The sequence below is a fragment of the Maniola jurtina genome, chromosome 18, assembly GCF_905333055.1.
Source record: "Maniola jurtina chromosome 18, ilManJurt1.1, whole genome shotgun sequence".
Classification (NCBI taxonomy): domain Eukaryota; kingdom Metazoa; phylum Arthropoda; class Insecta; order Lepidoptera; family Nymphalidae; genus Maniola; species Maniola jurtina.
The window spans coordinates 3,850,463-3,866,870 of NC_060046.1; the positions used below are offsets into that span (position 1 = coordinate 3,850,463).

At 36.0% G+C, this 16,408-nt stretch overlaps 4 protein-coding genes across 6 annotated transcripts; 3 read left to right on the forward strand and 1 right to left on the reverse strand.

Annotated features, from left to right (window-relative positions):
* The first annotated feature begins 3,165 nt into the window (after positions 1–3,165).
* LOC123874622 (jerky protein homolog-like) lies at positions 3,166–4,800 on the forward strand. The gene has a single exon (XM_045920112.1). It carries the CDS (start codon positions 3,166–3,168, stop codon positions 4,798–4,800), a length of 1,635 nt encoding a protein of 544 aa, XP_045776068.1.
* A 1,024-nt stretch (positions 4,801–5,824) lies between these two features.
* LOC123874184 (solute carrier family 25 member 46-like) lies at positions 5,825–10,714 on the forward strand. 2 transcript variants are annotated; one of them, XM_045919426.1, is made up of 8 exons: positions 5,825–5,901; positions 6,035–6,249; positions 6,455–6,552; positions 7,121–7,299; positions 7,924–7,980; positions 8,148–8,363; positions 9,623–9,833; positions 10,041–10,714. In XM_045919426.1, the coding sequence occupies exons 2-8, from the start codon at positions 6,078–6,080 to the stop codon at positions 10,323–10,325; spliced, it is 1,218 nt and encodes a 405-aa protein (XP_045775382.1). In that variant the 5' UTR covers positions 5,825–5,901; positions 6,035–6,077; the 3' UTR covers positions 10,326–10,714. The 2 variants fall into 2 exon arrangements, with proteins under 2 accessions (XP_045775382.1, XP_045775381.1); XM_045919425.1 differs by having other exon boundaries at positions 5,836–6,249.
* Positions 10,702–11,259, reverse strand: LOC123874193 (39S ribosomal protein L34, mitochondrial). Its single transcript, XM_045919438.1, has 2 exons — positions 11,087–11,259; positions 10,702–11,008 (listed from the first exon to the last, which is right to left on the reverse strand). The coding sequence occupies exons 1-2, from the start codon at positions 11,122–11,124 to the stop codon at positions 10,774–10,776; spliced, it is 273 nt and encodes a 90-aa protein (XP_045775394.1). The 5' UTR covers positions 11,125–11,259; the 3' UTR covers positions 10,702–10,773.
* Positions 11,260–11,432: 173 nt separating this feature from the next.
* LOC123874176 (protein AF-9-like) lies at positions 11,433–15,016 on the forward strand. 2 transcript variants are annotated; one of them, XM_045919410.1, is made up of 3 exons: positions 11,433–11,599; positions 11,710–11,907; positions 12,175–15,016. In XM_045919410.1, exons 2-3 carry the CDS (start codon positions 11,724–11,726, stop codon positions 14,232–14,234), a joined length of 2,244 nt encoding a protein of 747 aa, XP_045775366.1. In that variant the 5' UTR covers positions 11,433–11,599; positions 11,710–11,723; the 3' UTR covers positions 14,235–15,016. The 2 variants fall into 2 exon arrangements, with proteins under 2 accessions (XP_045775366.1, XP_045775367.1); XM_045919411.1 differs by having other exon boundaries at positions 11,448–11,531.
* Positions 15,017–16,408: the final 1,392 nt, after the last annotated feature.

The following is a 16,408-nucleotide window of genomic DNA, read 5'->3' on the forward strand; positions in this document are numbered from 1 at the left end:
CACAAGCATTATCTACAATATTAATTGAAGCTGCAAATGAAACTTTTCCTGTAAAAAGGTGTGGTATGGAATTTATTCCATCACCACCATGGTGGGATGTAGAATGCACTAATGCAGTTAAGCAAAGAAAAGAAGCAGAGAAGCAATTTTGCCAAAATATGACTGATGACAATTTTGAGCGTTACTTAGAAATTGCTAATACTACTAAGGAGCTACTTCGGGTAAAAAAATATGAAGGGTGGCACAGGTTTTGTAAATCCTTAAGTCCTAATGTTTCACCATCAATTGTTTGGCAAAATATAAGAAGGTTTAGATCTGCATTTAAAGATTCCCAACAGAATAAAATATCTCCAGTTCTAGCAGAGCAAGTCATGGATCGTTTGGGTCCTCCTTATGTACCTGAATGTCCCATGGCCTTAACCCCCATATTGTCTAATAATTGTAATGTAGATTTAAATTCGCCATTTACAATTAACGAATTGAAAGGCGTACTTTCAACGACTAAAGACTCTGCACCAGGTGAAGACGGAATTCCTTATTCCTTCTTATCGAATCTTGACGACAATGGTCTCAGGTACTACCTTTCTTTGATCAACAACGTTATGATGGCGGGTATCGTCCCCGAATCCTGGCGGTCCCAAACTTTGATCTTATTACGGAAGCCGAATAAACCGAGTTCAGATCCAACATCGTATAGACCAATAGCATTATCGTCAGTATTAGCTAAAACTGCTGAACACCTTATTAAAATCAGGCTGGAATGGTTTTTAGAACATAATACATTATTATCGAGAAACCAGTTTGGTTTTAGGAAAGGTAAATGTACTATTGACAGCTTAAGCATTTTTACCACGGACATAAGACTAAGCTTCTCTAAAAATGAGTCATTGGTTGCTGCCTTCCTGGACATAAAAGCCGCCTACGATAATGTAAATATTTCAATTCTAAAACATAAATTGCTTGCCCTGAATATTCCTAACTTATTAATTAATTTTATTGTAAATATGTTGTACGAAAGATATATAAAGTATTCGCTAGATTCGGTCGAAGATGAATTTATTTATAGAACTGTGTGGAAGGGTTTGCCACAAGGTTCTGTTTTGAGCCCTATTTTATATAACATTTATACTTACGATTTGGACATTTCTGTAAATAGATATGCAAATGTGCTTCAATATGCAGATGATTTGCTTTTGTATGTTGCTGGGCCATCCTTAGATAATGTTAGTGAGTTGTTAAACTTAGCGTTAAATGCCTTAAAATGTTGGTTACATAATAATGGTCTAGATTTGTCACCATCTAAAAGCTCTGTTGTAGTATTTTCTCGGAAGCGAAATCTACCATCTCCTCATATTAATTACAATGGAATTCCGCTAGCAGTTAAAGATCAGGCGAAATTTCTAGGTGTAATATTGGACTCTAAACTTACTGGAATTCCACATTGGGAATATGTTTTATTAAGATGCGAGAAAAATTTGAATATTTTAAGGTGTCTTACAGGAGTATGGTGGGGTGCTCATCCTTTTACAATGAGACTGCTATACAATGCTTTAATAAGAAGTGTTTTAGACTATGGAACATTCCTATTACATCCTGGTAATAAAACTGCAGTTAAAAAGCTGGATATAATCCAGGCAAAGGCTTTGAGGTTGGTTACGGGTGCGATGAAATCAACTCCAATAAAATGTCTTCAGGTAGAATGTTGTGATCCGCCCTTATATCTAAGGAGACAGTTCCTTTGTGATAAATACTTTTTTACTTTTACCCGTCCTCACCTATGGTGCTGAAACGTGGACACTGACAAATGGCCTTGTTCACAAATTCAAAGTTGCTCAGCGAGCTATGGAGAGGGCTATGTTAGGAGTTTCCCTGAGGGATAAGATCCGAAATGAGGAGATCCGCAGGAGAACCAAGGTCACTGACATAGCCCAAACTATTAGCAAGCTGAAGTGGCAGTGGGCAGGCCATGCCTGTCGTAGAGGCGATGGCCGTTGGAGCCGGAAAGTCCTTGAGTGGAGACCGCGTTTGAGCAAACGTAGTGTGGGACGCCCTCCAGCACGATGGACCGACGATATAAAGCGGCTGGCGGGAAGTGGCTGGATGAGGAAGGCTGAGGACCGGGTGTGGTGGCGCTCTATAGGGAAGGCCTATGTCCAGCAGTGGACGTCCACAGGCTGATGATGATGATGATGATGATGAAATACTTTTTCCGTACATTACAGCTAAGTTCTCATCCTTTGTTTTTAAAGATACGTCAACTTGCTTATCAGGTTGATACCGGTAACTACTGGACTAATAGAGATTCTCCATGTCTTGTAAACAGTCTTAGAAAATATGAAAGTTTGGGAGCTCCCACTCATCGAAGTATTATTCTTCCTCTATACCAACACAACTACAAGGGTCTTATTACTGTCCCGGAAATTAAATTCGACATAGGATCCAAATTAAAAAATAACCCTAACTCAAAACAGGAATTTATAAACATTCTCAATGATAAATGGCCTGACTGGCATTATGTGTTCACGGATGCATCTAAACATGAGGATAAGAGTTGCGTTGGCATTGGGATCTATCATTCACAATATAAGGGTATACAACAAGTTAAACTTCCACCTGAAGCTTCCGTTTACACGGGTGAATGTTATGGTTTACTTAAAGCTTTAGAATATGTTTTAATTTTAAAGATACCAAAAACAGTCATATTCTCTGATTCCTGCAGTGCTCTAGAAGCTATCAATAGATTTCCATTCAAATCCCATAAGCAGTCTTCAATTGTTTTTGGCATTAGAGATCTTTTATACAGTAGAACTCCAATTATCCGAACTCCGACTATCCGAATCGCCGATTATCCGAATCACAAAAAATTGTCCAAAAAAAGTCTAAGTGCGCTATTATTCTTCCCCCCGCGAAGCCAGTGTTTGCGCGTCAAGTCTTGACTTGACTTGTCTTAACTTGCCGTTGTGCCTACACTGACTTCCCCCCGCGAGGTCGGTGTAGGCACGGCGGCAAGTTAAGACAAGTTCCGGCGCATTGCAGTCACGGCGCACCTGTCATCATTGTTTGTTTTGATTAGCCAGTGTGCTATTGACCTTGCTCCAGGACGCTACTCTTTCGCTACGGCTTACTTTTGTTTGTGCGTGTACAATACTGTATTGTTTTTATACCATGGCTTCGAAAAGAAAACGTGTTGTGCTATCGTTAGCGGACAAACTGAAAATTATAGAGCAACTCGATAAAGGTGTAACGGGTAAGAAGTTGTCTGAGATTTATGATGTTGGACAAGCAACAATTTCTGACATTAAAAACAGTAAGTCAACACTTTTAAACTTTGTTTCGGTGCTTGAAAATGAAGATGGAAGTTCCTCCAGGAAAACAATGAAGTCAGCAACCAACAAAAATTTGGAAGATGCCGTGTTTAAATGGTTTTTGCAGCAACGTTCTATGGGAAATCCGATTTCAGGTCCAATCCTTTGTGAAAAAGCCAAAATCTTAGCAGAAAAGCTTGGTTATTCATCTTTTAAGGCTAGTAACGGCTGGCTAAGGAATTTTAAATTCAGGCATGGTGTACGCGAGTTAGATTTGGCTGGTGAGAAGCTTTCAGCAGACTCTGCAGCTGCTGAAAATTTTATTGAAAAATTTAAAACTGCATCAGAATCCTATGATCCGGAGTTTGTTTATAATGCCGATGAAACTGGCCTTGTTTGGAAAGCATTACCAAAAACCACTTTGGCTTCTAAAAGGGAATCTAGTGCCCCTGGACATAAGGTCAGTAAAGAACGTGTTACAGTGCTTAACTGTGCCAACTCCACTGGAAATCATAAACTGCCACTTCTTTTGATAGGAAAGTCAAGAAATCCAAGAGCATTTAAAAACGTAAAAAAACTTCCACTCTTCTACAAAAGTCAACCCAAGGCCTGGATGACTGCAGCTTTGTTTACCGAATGGTATGATGAAGTGTTTATTCCTGAAGTGAAAAAGCACCAAAAATCGGTGGGAAAAGAAGGCAGTAAGGTGCTTTTAATTGTTGATAACGCACCCACTCATCCTACAGCAGAACTGTTGGAAAGAGAGAATGGGCAGTTTAAAACGACGTTTTTGCCTCCCAATGTTACAAGTTTGCTGCAACCCATGGACCAGTCTGTTATTGAAACAATGAAGCGCCATTACAGAAGGCAACTGCTGAGAAAACTGCTGATCGAAGGTGCTGAAGATGAAGAATTGGTTTTGGCAAATCATAGCAAAATAAATTTAAAGGACTGCTGTTACATGGTAGCGGAAGCTTGGAGTTTGGTTACGGCAGTGACGCTAAGACGTGCGTGGAATAAACTGAAAGGCCTACCGTCTGAGAAGAACAAAAAAAAAGAATCTGAAGAAAATGAGAAACAAGAATATGGAGAGGATGATGATGATGAAGATGCGTTGTCACTAGAGGAAATAAGAAAAATGATTGTAAAAATTCCTGGTTGTACAGAAGTAAGTGCTGAAGATGTAGGAGAGTGGATGGCTTGTGACACGTCTGACCCTGGTTTTCAAATTCTCAATGACGATGAAATTGTTGTAAGTGTGAGAGAAGATGTTGAAGTGGAAGAAGAACTTTCTGCTGATGTTGAAGTAGACGCTGGACCATCAGCTAGTGAAGCATTTGCCGGCCTCGAGACTGCTTTGAAGTGGATGGAGCGTCAGCCCGAGTGTGACCACTTGCAACTGCTTACCGTCAAGCGAATGCGTGACCTGGCTGCCCGAAAACGGTTGAAGACCGCAAAACAGCTTACATTAACGGAGATGTTTAAAAAACAATGATTTTTATTTCTAAACTTGTACATAAGTACATTTTATTTATATTTAAAACATGTGAAAATTTCATGTTTCTTTCATTTAATTCAATAAAAAAATAGTGCAATATCAAAACGTAGCTTTTATTCTCTCCAATGGCAATTTTTTTAAAAAAAATCCGATTATCCGAATATTTGATTATCCGAATGGGTTCCGGTCCCCATTAATTCGGATAATTGGAGTTCTACTGTATAAGTGTTCACAGAAAAATTGTGATGTTGTGTTGGCTTGGGTTCCAAGCCATGTGGGCATTCCCGGAAATGAAAGAGCTGACCAATTGGCAAATGAGGCGATACGTGTTGGAGATACTGTTCCATTCACCAATTATTGTTCTGATTTGATAAATTTATCCAAAGTATATTTGTATGAAGCGTGGGATGGGGTATGGAGTAACGATGGTTCAGTGGGTAAACATTATAGAAAAATTCAGACGTCCATTCCGAGGAAACCATGGTTCAGCCAGTTAGTTTTCTCAAAAACTGTTACTTCTATTCTGTGTAGAATGCGCCTGGGTCATGTATGTACCCCGGCGCATTTACACAGGATGAAAATTGTTCCCGATCCTCACTGTTCCTGTGGGGAGTATGGGGATTTGAACCATGTTTTCTTTGCATGCACTCTATATGATCGAACTGACTTTCTTGCTAATCTCGAATCATTGCACATTCCATTTCCTACATCTATATTATGTTTGTTATACACAAATTCATTTAATGTTTACAAAGTTTTATCTTTGTTCATAGAACATAATGATATCAAGATATAGTTAATGTATAGTTACTTATATTATATTATTATTTATGTATATGTTTAGATATATGTATATTATGTAATTATTTTAAAAAAATCCTTTTCCTTTCCAATTCCAAATCCCGATTTTTCATTATTTTATACATAATATATAGTTTCCCTAACTTGTAATTATAAATACAAACCTGACATTGGCTAATCTATGTAAAGCCAGACGAGAAGAAAAAAAAAAAAAAAAAAAAAGAAAAAATGTCAAGTGAGAAATGAATGTCAATGTCAAAATTCAGAATCGCGGATTTTCCGGATTTTTGGTTTTTGGTGATTTTGTAATTTCATCCCATAGTGCTAGTGTTTTCCTTTATTTTAAATGATTTTAGTTTTAAAAATAGATCACTTCATACTGTCAACGATTTTTTGTTAAGTTAAGATCAAATTTTAAACAATATTTCAGTAATAAAGGGTACAATGTGCTAGTGGTTAGATAATTGCGAATTATGGCTGGTTTTGGTGATTATACTGGTTATAATCGTCCATATGGATTGGATCCTAACAGGGAAACAAACGATCTGTATGATACTCGCTATCAGCAAATATATGGTTATCACACCCCTTTAACCGAGGAATATCAAGGCCCACCCTTGGTTATGGACGACGTTCCCGAAGAAGGTAAAGACATAATATGTATAAATCCTCCTGCTAATTTCACTAGCAACTCTATTATCTTACAAACATTATTTCAGTGTTTGTGGAAAGTAACATCTTGTAGCTGTGAATTATCTTTGAATAGGTGCTATCACTTTCAAATTAATTTCTTCGTTCTCAATAAAATCATAAGTATCAAAATATAAACATAATAATATGGTGTTTACAGAAAGCAATACCTATGTCACAACAGCAATAAGTGTTGCGAGTCTTATTACAGAAAATCTATTGAGCCATCCATTTATTGTGTTAAGACGCCAATGCCAGGTATGTTGTTTAGATATGTCATATCACCCCACAGAGTGAAAAGACATTAATTCTAAGATGACCAAACTGAGATAACTTTTTTTGACCCTAGGAATTTCTATTAAACTTAAAAAATTTAATATAGTGTGAGTCGGACTTGCACACAAAGGGTTCAGTACCATCCTACAAGATATATCTTATAACTCTGCAAGTTAATAACGGCCAGCACCATCTATATGTGATTTAGTGAATAAAATTTTTCATGAAGACATTTTTTTTTTTTTTGTGTGATATAACCACAAATTCACGGTTTTCCGATTTTTCCCCTTACTTGTGCTATAAGTCCTACCTACCTGCCAAATTTCATGGTTCTAGGTCAACAGGAAGTACCCCATAGGTTTTCGTGCCAGACACAATATACAGATAGATGGACAGACAGAAAGCAAAGTGATCCTATAATGGTTCCGTTTTTCCTTTTGGGATAAGGAAACCTAAAAATTATTTTTCTAAACTTTTATGTTAGTGATAAAGTAACAATAGCTTCTCTCATACAATTAATTATGAATAATATTTTTATTTCATTGACTAGGTTCATAACAGTTTAAAAAACTACCATATAGTGCCATACACATTGTTGCCTGTGGTAGTAAGGTTACACAGAAGACAGGACTTTACCACACTGTGGAAGGGGATTGGATCAACTTGTATTGTGAAGGGACTTAACTTGGCAGTAGAGGATGTTATATCAAAAGGCACTGGATGGCCAAAGTAAGATCATTTTAATGTACTAGAAAACATAATAATTGTAGTAATTGATTTTTAATATCATTAAGTGTTTATAATATTTAGCTTTTGCCTGGCACGTGTTGAGACTATGTAGATTATTTCACACTATTCTGGACAGTAAATTATTATTTACTAGCCGATGCCCGCGACTTCGCCCGCGTGAATTTAGGTTTTTTGAAATCCCGTGGGAACTCTTTGATTTTCCGGGATAAAAAGTAGCCTATGTGCTAATCCAGGATATTATCTATCTTCATTCTGAATTTCAGCCAAATCCGTCCAGTGGTTTTTGCGTGAAGGAATAACAAACATACACACACACACACACATACAAACTTTCGCCTTTATAATATTAGTGTGATAAGCATAGGAGCATTCACTAATGCACCTTTATTATTATTCATTCCGAGTTCTTTATGTGACTGTCTAATCTATACTTAAATCAATTTGTTTGTTTGCTAAATCCTTATTCTCCATCATTTCTCAAAATCTTTAATTTCAAGACAGACAATCAAACACTAATAATTTGTTATAGTATAAGATATGGTATTTTTATAAATATAAAATTAATGCACATTAATAAAATTGACACTTATTTAAATTTTACAGAGAAATTGGAAGGTGTGGCTCAGTTCTACAATTTCTTCAACATTTAACATTAAAATGGTAAAGAATATCAACATAATATTAATATTAGCAAAAAGAAGCGAAATTGATTAAAATTTAGTTAGTTTAAATATATTTATTTTTAGTTCCTATAGGTAATTTTGTTAAATTGTGTTTCTTCCTACAATGTATTATATCACTTTAAACCATAACAATAATTATTGCAGCATCAGCATAGCTATCGTCACTCCATTCTATTCAGCAAGTCTTGTGGAAACAGTACAAAGTGACATAGCTAGCGACAAGCCAGCTATACTAGATGTGTTCCGAGAAGGGTTTGTACGTATCTTGGAATGGGGAACGCCCAGCAAAGGCAGAATGCTGCCTATATGGGCCATTGTGCTGCCTACTGCTGCACTTGGAATCACAAAGTATTTTGCTCAGTAAGTTGCTTATTAATGATGTGTTTAAGACTACACTACCACAGTTCACAACAATTAGGGCCGGCGCACATTTGGCGGAGCGCAGCGCAGAGCATGCCCGCGAAGTTTTCTAATCGCGTGACACATTACGCGAATTACTTACGCGGGCGCGGATTTTTATCGGATATTCCAGTGGCAGAACATTTTATATGAAGCCATTCACACTTGTCTGAACCCGATTTTGTGTCAAAATGTTCTGCCACTGGAACATCTGATTAAAATTCGGGCCCGACAGGCGACAAGTAGCAACAGGCTGTAACATAGCCTAATATTTGACATATTGTCGATTGAGGATCAAACCGCGACTGCCCTCACTATAGTTGACTCTGACACCTCACCGCTACCCGTATTCTAAATAGGAAACTGTGTTTGTTCATTGGTTTGTAATTCAGTCATATCGCAAGGGAGCAATGTTTTTGCATGGATATATTCAAAGAGCTAGAGAGCGACAGGCTACTTTTTGTCCTAAAAAATCAAGGAATTTCCACAGGATTTTTAGGCAGCTAAATTCACACCAACAAAGTCACAGGCTTCAGGTAGTTCAAGATAAATAAATTGTTATTTGTTCCAAAAATACCTACTTACTAACATAGTCATAAGCAATTGTTTGTATTACTAACAAAATGGATGTAATATCTGGAATAAAGATGATTATTATTATTATTATTATTAAAAATGTTCACTTCACATAAAATTACTCTGGATCCCCAAATTAGAATAGCCTATAATATGGGTGTCATCACTAGATGATGATGATGACAAGAGATGTTGCAAATTGCAACATCTCTTGTCATCATCATCACTTCCAATCTCTTGTTTCTGAGTGAACATTCATGTAGCCAGGCTTGTAATGTAGAATTGATGCTAGAATGTTGTGGTGTAAGTCATAGAGTATCAATGCATCTCAGATGGATGACTGTTGTAACTTTTTTTTTAATGGATTAGTTTTTTTTTTTTTTGATTGAGTACAATTTAATAGTAAAATAAGTCTTCAAAACATATTGTAGTATCTGGATAATTAATTATTGATTAAAATTGCATAAAAATTAATAAGTTACCTAAGCACCTTGTCATACAGAAATTAATTACATAGAAAGTTTAATATTAGTTACCCAAGCACCTTTTCATACAGAAATTAAACAATGTTATGCAGAAATTAATTACATAGAAACTTGAATCTTTAATGTTTTGTTTCAAATGTTACAATTTTGAATTTTCAGCATGTTATTGAGAAAAATAACAGTAAAGGTTCTCAGATTCCAGCAGAGGCATAGACATGAGTTGAGCGATTCCTATAACATAAGCCACACAAAAAATGGCCAAAATCCTCTCATTGAAGATATGAATTTAAAGGCAAATATATTTGCATTCATAACTATGGAAATTATCTTTTATCCTGTTGAGACTATCATCCATAGACTGCATATACAGGCAAGTCAATTTATTAGAATAAAGACAAATACAATAATAATTGACTATGTTAATTAATAACATGGTCAATTATTATTGTATACCTAAAGAATTTTGCTTAACACATAACATCTCCTAACAAAAACTCAGAGGGGCTAAGGAATATTCAAAAAACTAATTTTTTTAGAAATTAATACTTTGCACGCAATTAATTAAAATACTTTGCAGGGAACAAGAACAATCATAGACAACTTGGACACGGGAACTTCAGTGACTCCAATACTAACAGGATACGAGGGATTTATGGATTGCTACACCACAACCATAGCTAAAGAGGGTATAGGTGGTCTTTACAAAGGCTTTGGTGCGCTGGTATTGCAGCTTGCGGCTCATTTGGCAATTATAAAACTAACAACACTAGTTGTATCAGAGATGTCTAACCTTTTGAAGCCGGCCAGTACTCCTAACTCTGAGGATTCAGCGCACACACAACAAAAATATTTATTTAATTGAATTTTGTTGAAATTAGAATGTTGATTATTTATATGATAAATCTAACTATTTATTTGTACATGCAATCTGCATTCGAGAACTTATGAATAAGCTTCCTTGACATTCATAATTTATGTTGGCTTTATCTACCATTGCACACTTAATTAGTGAAACTATCTCAATAATATGATTGATTTTTTTCAAGTATAATATAATTTTGACCAAACACTTCAGTCCAGATAGTTAAATCTGTGGCAAAATTATCAAGTTATCCAATGTTGCTTAGTTATTTTATCCAAATTGAAAGTTGAAGTAGTAAAACTATATTTTTTTGTAATTTTTACTTAGTTTTAAGAAAACCGAATCAGTTGTAATAAGTTGAAATAAAAGTCTAACATCTTTATTTTAAATTATTTTTATACCTTTATGTAACCTTAATCTAAATCTAAAATTTTGCATACGGAAGAAATCAATGAGACAGTACAAATCTGCCTTTTAGAAGTCTTCTCATTATAATTCTTCGACCATTTGGGGTTGATATTCTAGTGTTCCAGCCATGTCGACGAACTCTTCTAACTTCGTTTGGTCGTGGGAAATAACAACGCACTTTGGTCCTTATGCATGATAGTAGTGGAGATTCCGACCTCACTAAACTGTTGCTTGAAACCGTAGGGGCATACGATTGTAAACTCTGGCCCATAAACCTAAAAACAAAGTTATTATCACAGGTTATGTGTGAAAGTTATCAGTAGGAACTTGGATGGCCTATTAAAACTCCTTACTTTAGTGGCTGGAAAACCGCTGCCAATAATTTAGACATGGTGCAATACTGTTATCCAATTTATTTAATTATTTAAATTAATATTTGATAATTCCGAATATTGATTTCCCAATTTCTTTCACATTTCCTTATTTCCTTCTTCAAAATTAGCTGATTAGCTCAGTTGACAATTGACATGGGACATGACATTTATAACCACAGATAAATACATAGGAATTTAGGTACCTATACTATTTTAATGCCGGCTCTACACATTCGAATTTAACCTTCTCGAACACGAACGAAAGATAAAATTGGTGCTGCCGTGCTGCCAGTAGATCAAAAAGCTTGTTTTGAAAATAAACCATAGACAAGTAGAGCAATGTCGATATGAAATTGAATATGGCGGACAAAAATAACAAGGGCGCTAAAAGATTATTTTCGATAAATAATAAAATTTCAATTCAGTGAGTGATAAACTTATCTCATAAAGTAATATAAACAATATATATTGCAAGTAAAAAGTAAAACTGCAGTGAGTAGTCAAAAAAATAATTTTTTCGTGCTTTAATTTAGACTTGTTTTATTTTTAATGCAATAAGAATATTAGCGAGTTGAACATGTGAATTGTGCTATCTTTTCCAGTTATTAAATCGGAAATGTCAGCAATAAAGGTGAATTTCGAAATTGGACATGAAGCTTCGATGAAATCGAAGAAAACCCCCGAAGGTTTCACTCATGATTGGGAAGTGTTCGTGCGCGGCCAAGAAGGAGCTGATATAAGTCATTTTGTTGACAAAGTTGTTTTTCATCTTCATGAAACTTTCCCAAAACCAAGGCGAGGTAATTCCATTCTATTCCTACACCTGTATATTTTATTAGATGTTCTCAAATTTCATTAAATTAATTTATAAAAAAATATTTATGTAAGTGAGCTTGTTATGTTTATTTTTTAACAGTTTGTTGTTGCAAGTGATTGTTGATTGATGAGTTTTATATAGATTTTTATTTTCTAAAACATTTTGTAAATTACATTAAAAGTTATTTTATTTATATTTGTTTGAAAATGGTTGGTTTTGTGTTGTTGATAATTTTTTTTCTGCATTTCAGTGGTGAAAGAGCCACCATTTTCAATCAAGGAATCGGGGTATGCAGGCTTTGTTTTTCCAATAGAAATTTATTTAAAGAATAAAGATGAACCTAAGAAAATAAAATTTAGCTATGACCTAACTCTACAACAGAGTGGGTTTCTGAAAGATAGATATATCTTCCAAAACCCAAATGATGAGTTCCGAAGAAAATTGCTAAAGGGTGGTGGAATAACTATAAGCAATAATGCATTCTATACTAATCCTGATCAGGAAAGCAAGAGCAGAGATTCATTCACTGATGAAAAACAACAACTCGTCAGCAAGCCTAAATTATCGTCAGACACTGTTAAAAAACACAAAGTAAAAGAATACAAAGATGAGCAGCCACACAGAACCAGTAGCTTTGAAAATCTATTTGGACCACCTATTCAGAAGCCACCTAAAGTGTCTCCAGACCCAAAGAAAGTGGAAAAAATTGCAGCTTCTGCTAAGTCAGATAAAAAAGATAAAGAAAGATCAAGTTCAGATAAAAAATCAAAACATGAGCACAAGGAGCCTAAACCTGATAAAGTGAAAGTGAAAGAAGAAAAAGATAAACAGAAATCAGACAAAGTTAAGAATCATAACAAAGAACAAGAAAGGACCAAAGAGAAAGCTAGCAAAAGGCAAAATGAAAGACCTCCTTCTCCTGAACCAATTAAAAAACGATGTCTCAGTCCAAATAGAAAACCCCCGAGTCCTTCTCCCAGATCCAGCAGTGCCTCCAGCATCAAGGAGGAGCATAAGGCCCCAAAGCACAGCTCTGAAAACTTTGACCAGAAGAAACCAAAACCAGAGGAAAGGGTACCAGATCTTAAAGTAGAGAAAGAGTCTAAAGAAAAAAAGAAAAAAGAGAAAAAAAGTCATGATAGAGATAAAGAAAGAAAAGAAAAGAAAGATCACAAAAAAGAAAGTCATAAGATAAAAGATTCTCCTAAAGAGCCAAAAGAATTGCCAAAAGAAGTTCCAAAACCAAGAGAGATAGTAAAAGAAAAGGAGGCAATCAAAGATTCCCCAATTAAAGAAAAACCAGTAAAACCTGAAAAACCTATAAATAAATTTTCCATAGAAAATCTTAGGAAGACCCCTCCACCAGAAAACGTGGAACGTCACGAGGGTCACAAGTCAAAAGATAAGGGTGACTCAGAGAGAAAACATAAACACAAGAAAAAAGACAAGAAGAGGGATGAGTCCAAAGAAAAGCACAAAGAATCCAGTAAAGAGAAGAAGCATAAACATGAGAAGGTTCGTGAAGTACCACCTGAAAAACCTGAGATTATTGAACACAGAGAGACACCAGTTAATAAAGAACGGCCCATACCTGAGCCTGCATCACCTATATCCATCGATACAGCGTCACAATGCAGCTCTAAGAGTGGCCTAAATAAAGCTATCCATACAGCAGAAGATGTAAACAGCAGTCATTCTGATTCGGAGAGTTCCATGATAGCTGATGAGGAAGATGTCAAAGTCAAGGTGGAGAACCCCTCACCTGAGCCTGTCAAGAGGGAACCTTCCCCAGAACCTGAACCCGAACCTGAACAGGAACTTGAGGTAGAAATTGAGCCTGAACCCGAGCCAGTCGTAGAGGTGCCTCCAGTTCAGCAAAAGGAGAAATCAAAGAAACACAAGGACAAATCCAAGCGAGAAGAAAAGCGTCGGAGACGGAAAGCTGAAGAAGAAGACTCTGAGAATAGGAAAGTACCAAAATTAGCAGATTCAGGGCCTTCAAATAATGAAACTGAGCACGGAGAGAGTAGCGGCTCAACATCGATAGAGACCAAAGTACAAGACAACGGCGTGTCGAGCAGCCTGGGCGAGGACGCGGAGCCGGGGGAGCTGTCGCCGGACTACATGGTGCAGCTGCGCGAGCTGCAGCAGCGCATCATGACCATCAAAAGCAATGAGGAACTGGAGCGCGTCGTCAACCTCATCGCCGAGACGGGGCGCTACGAGGTCACCACGCAAACCTTTGACTTCGACCTGTGCCTGCTGGACCGCTCCACCGTGCAGCAGTTGATACAGCTGGTGGGCTGCTAGTGCTGAGATGGACCTTGTTAGGGTGAACATGTAAATATTGCTTAAGTGTGCACCGAGGCAGTTGTAGCATTAGGTTTCTCTGCCTCAAGCTTGAAATGAAAAAAGTTTTACAATTTTGCTATAGGAGGAATATTGCTCTTGAGTCAAAGATATGCAAGCAGTAATTTTATTGATAAGAGTAATTATAGATTATATTAAATCATAATCTCAATCGGCTACTATTTTACATACACATTATAATATTTTTAATGGAGTTGTAAGTGCAATATTGTATAGGTTATATAAAGTTATAAGACTGTTGAAAGATTGTTAAATGTATTGTAAATTTTGTACATTATATAATTGTATTGATTTATTGTAAAGTAAGTTAATTATTATTAAAGAGTTTTTAATTATTATACTCCCTGAGTTGTGGACTGGGGGAGGCTATGTTAATGATTTTGTATAAAACACACTAGTTATAACTCATCAACACCATATGATTTATGGCATAAACACAACTTTTTACAAGTTAGTGATACTTTGCACATTATTTTTTAATCTTTTTTGTAATAACTATGCCCACATCAATGGCATAATATTTATTTGTAAGGTTGTTATTAATTCTACAATAGTGAATTATGAAGTATTTGAAATGAAAACATAATAGTTTTAGTGACATTTTTTCAAATGAATTGAATCATGTTAACTAAATAGTATAATATGTGATTATAACTTATTTTAATTTATCGCTTATTTTGGCTATATATTTATGATTAAATAGAGTGTATATTGATATTTTATTCTAGTGTTTTTATTTTATCTTACCATTCTAAAAATGTACATAATAAACGCAGTTAAGAAAGAACAGACAGACATAAGATCACCATAGAACTTTTTTTTAGTCATATAAGTACAAGTTAGCCCTTGACTGCAATCTCACCTGGTGGTAAGAGATGATGCAGTCTAAGATGGAAGTGGGTTATAACCTGGAAGGGGTAGGACAGTTTTAATTGAACCCATACACCTTTGGTTTCTACATGCCATCGTACCAGAACACAGCACGGCTCTGCTCGTAGGGTGGCAACTAGTCGACGGCCGAAGCCTCCCACTAGACCAGACTAGAGAAAATTAAGAGATTATAAAATCCCACCACTGCTCCAGAGAGGTCAATACTAAATAACTACTATGTTAAACTCATAAAACTTAAAATAGGACCACAATAGAGGACTAGTTGCTCAATGTAGCCAAGTAGGTAGAACATGCGAGTCAGACTCGCGCAACGAAGGTTCCGTACTCGGGTATTTTTCCGACATTTTGCGCGATAAATCAAAAACTTATTTTGCATAAAAATCTGTTTTAGAATATACAAGTAAAGCCCTTTCATAGTTGGTACCCCACTTGGTATAGTTATCTTACTTTGAAAATTGAAACACATTTTAATTTTTATTTCTCTGATGTGACCACAAATTCACGGTTTTCGGATTTTTTGATTTACTTGTGCTATAAGAGCTACCTACCTGCCAAATTTCATAATTCTAGGTCAACGGGAAGTACCCTATAGGTTTTCTTGACAGACAGACAGCAAAATGATCCTATAAGGGTTCTGTTTTTCCTTTTGAGGTAGGTACGGAACCCTAATAACATGTTTCCATAACAGTCTCTCCATCTTCCCTTACTGGCCAAAAACTCGAGAGTACAGATACTGTCCAGTTCGAAAGAGTTAGACCTGTGACATTCGGACAGACAGCATAGCGACATTAATAGGTCTCCATTTTCATGCTTTGGGTACGAAACCCTAACATAAGCATTGAGCTAGTAAGCAGTGCGTTTATGTCTCTATGACCTACATACCACTGCCAATAAATGTGATTTATTTATGTATATTAATTATATACCAAAAATTATTACTATTTATAATAGACTAAACAGCTTTCGCTGATGCGTCTATTTTAGAAGTGCTTCGAGTTTCCCAAATGTTTGTCTAATCTATTCTTGAACTGTTAACAGAGCTTGACATAACCACACCACATCCTTGGTTATTCCATATGTGAACAACTCTGTTGGTCAGAAAGTGTTGGATTTGACGATGATAATTGTAGTTATCATAAGTATAGGACGTGTTCCATTCACCCAAGGCAGGTAGTAATAAAATATGACATGGACATTGGAAGAGTCTCACAGAGATTTCCTCC

Bases quoted from the DNA above. Each gene is read 5' to 3' on its own strand.
- LOC123874176 (XM_045919410.1), top strand. From the start codon at position 11,724: ATGTCAGCAATAAAGGTGAATTTCGAAATTGGACATGAAGCTTCGATG. The intron at 11,908-12,174 runs GTAATTCCATTC...TCTGCATTTCAG, and splicing joins TTTCCCAAAACCAAGGCGAG to TGGTGAAAGAGCCACCATTT.
- LOC123874622 (XM_045920112.1), top strand. From the start codon at position 3,166: ATGGCTTCGAAAAGAAAACGTGTTGTGCTATCGTTAGCGGACAAACTG.
- LOC123874184 (XM_045919426.1), top strand. From the start codon at position 6,078: ATGGCTGGTTTTGGTGATTATACTGGTTATAATCGTCCATATGGATTG. The intron at 7,981-8,147 runs GTAAAGAATATC...TAATTATTGCAG, and splicing joins CAACATTTAACATTAAAATG to CATCAGCATAGCTATCGTCA. The intron at 8,364-9,622 runs GTAAGTTGCTTA...TTGAATTTTCAG, and splicing joins ATCACAAAGTATTTTGCTCA to CATGTTATTGAGAAAAATAA.
- LOC123874193 (XM_045919438.1), bottom strand. From the start codon at position 11,124: ATGTCTAAATTATTGGCAGCGGTTTTCCAGCCACTAAA. The intron at 11,009-11,086 runs GTAAGGAGTTTT...CTTTGTTTTTAG, and splicing joins GCGGTTTTCCAGCCACTAAA to GTTTATGGGCCAGAGTTTAC.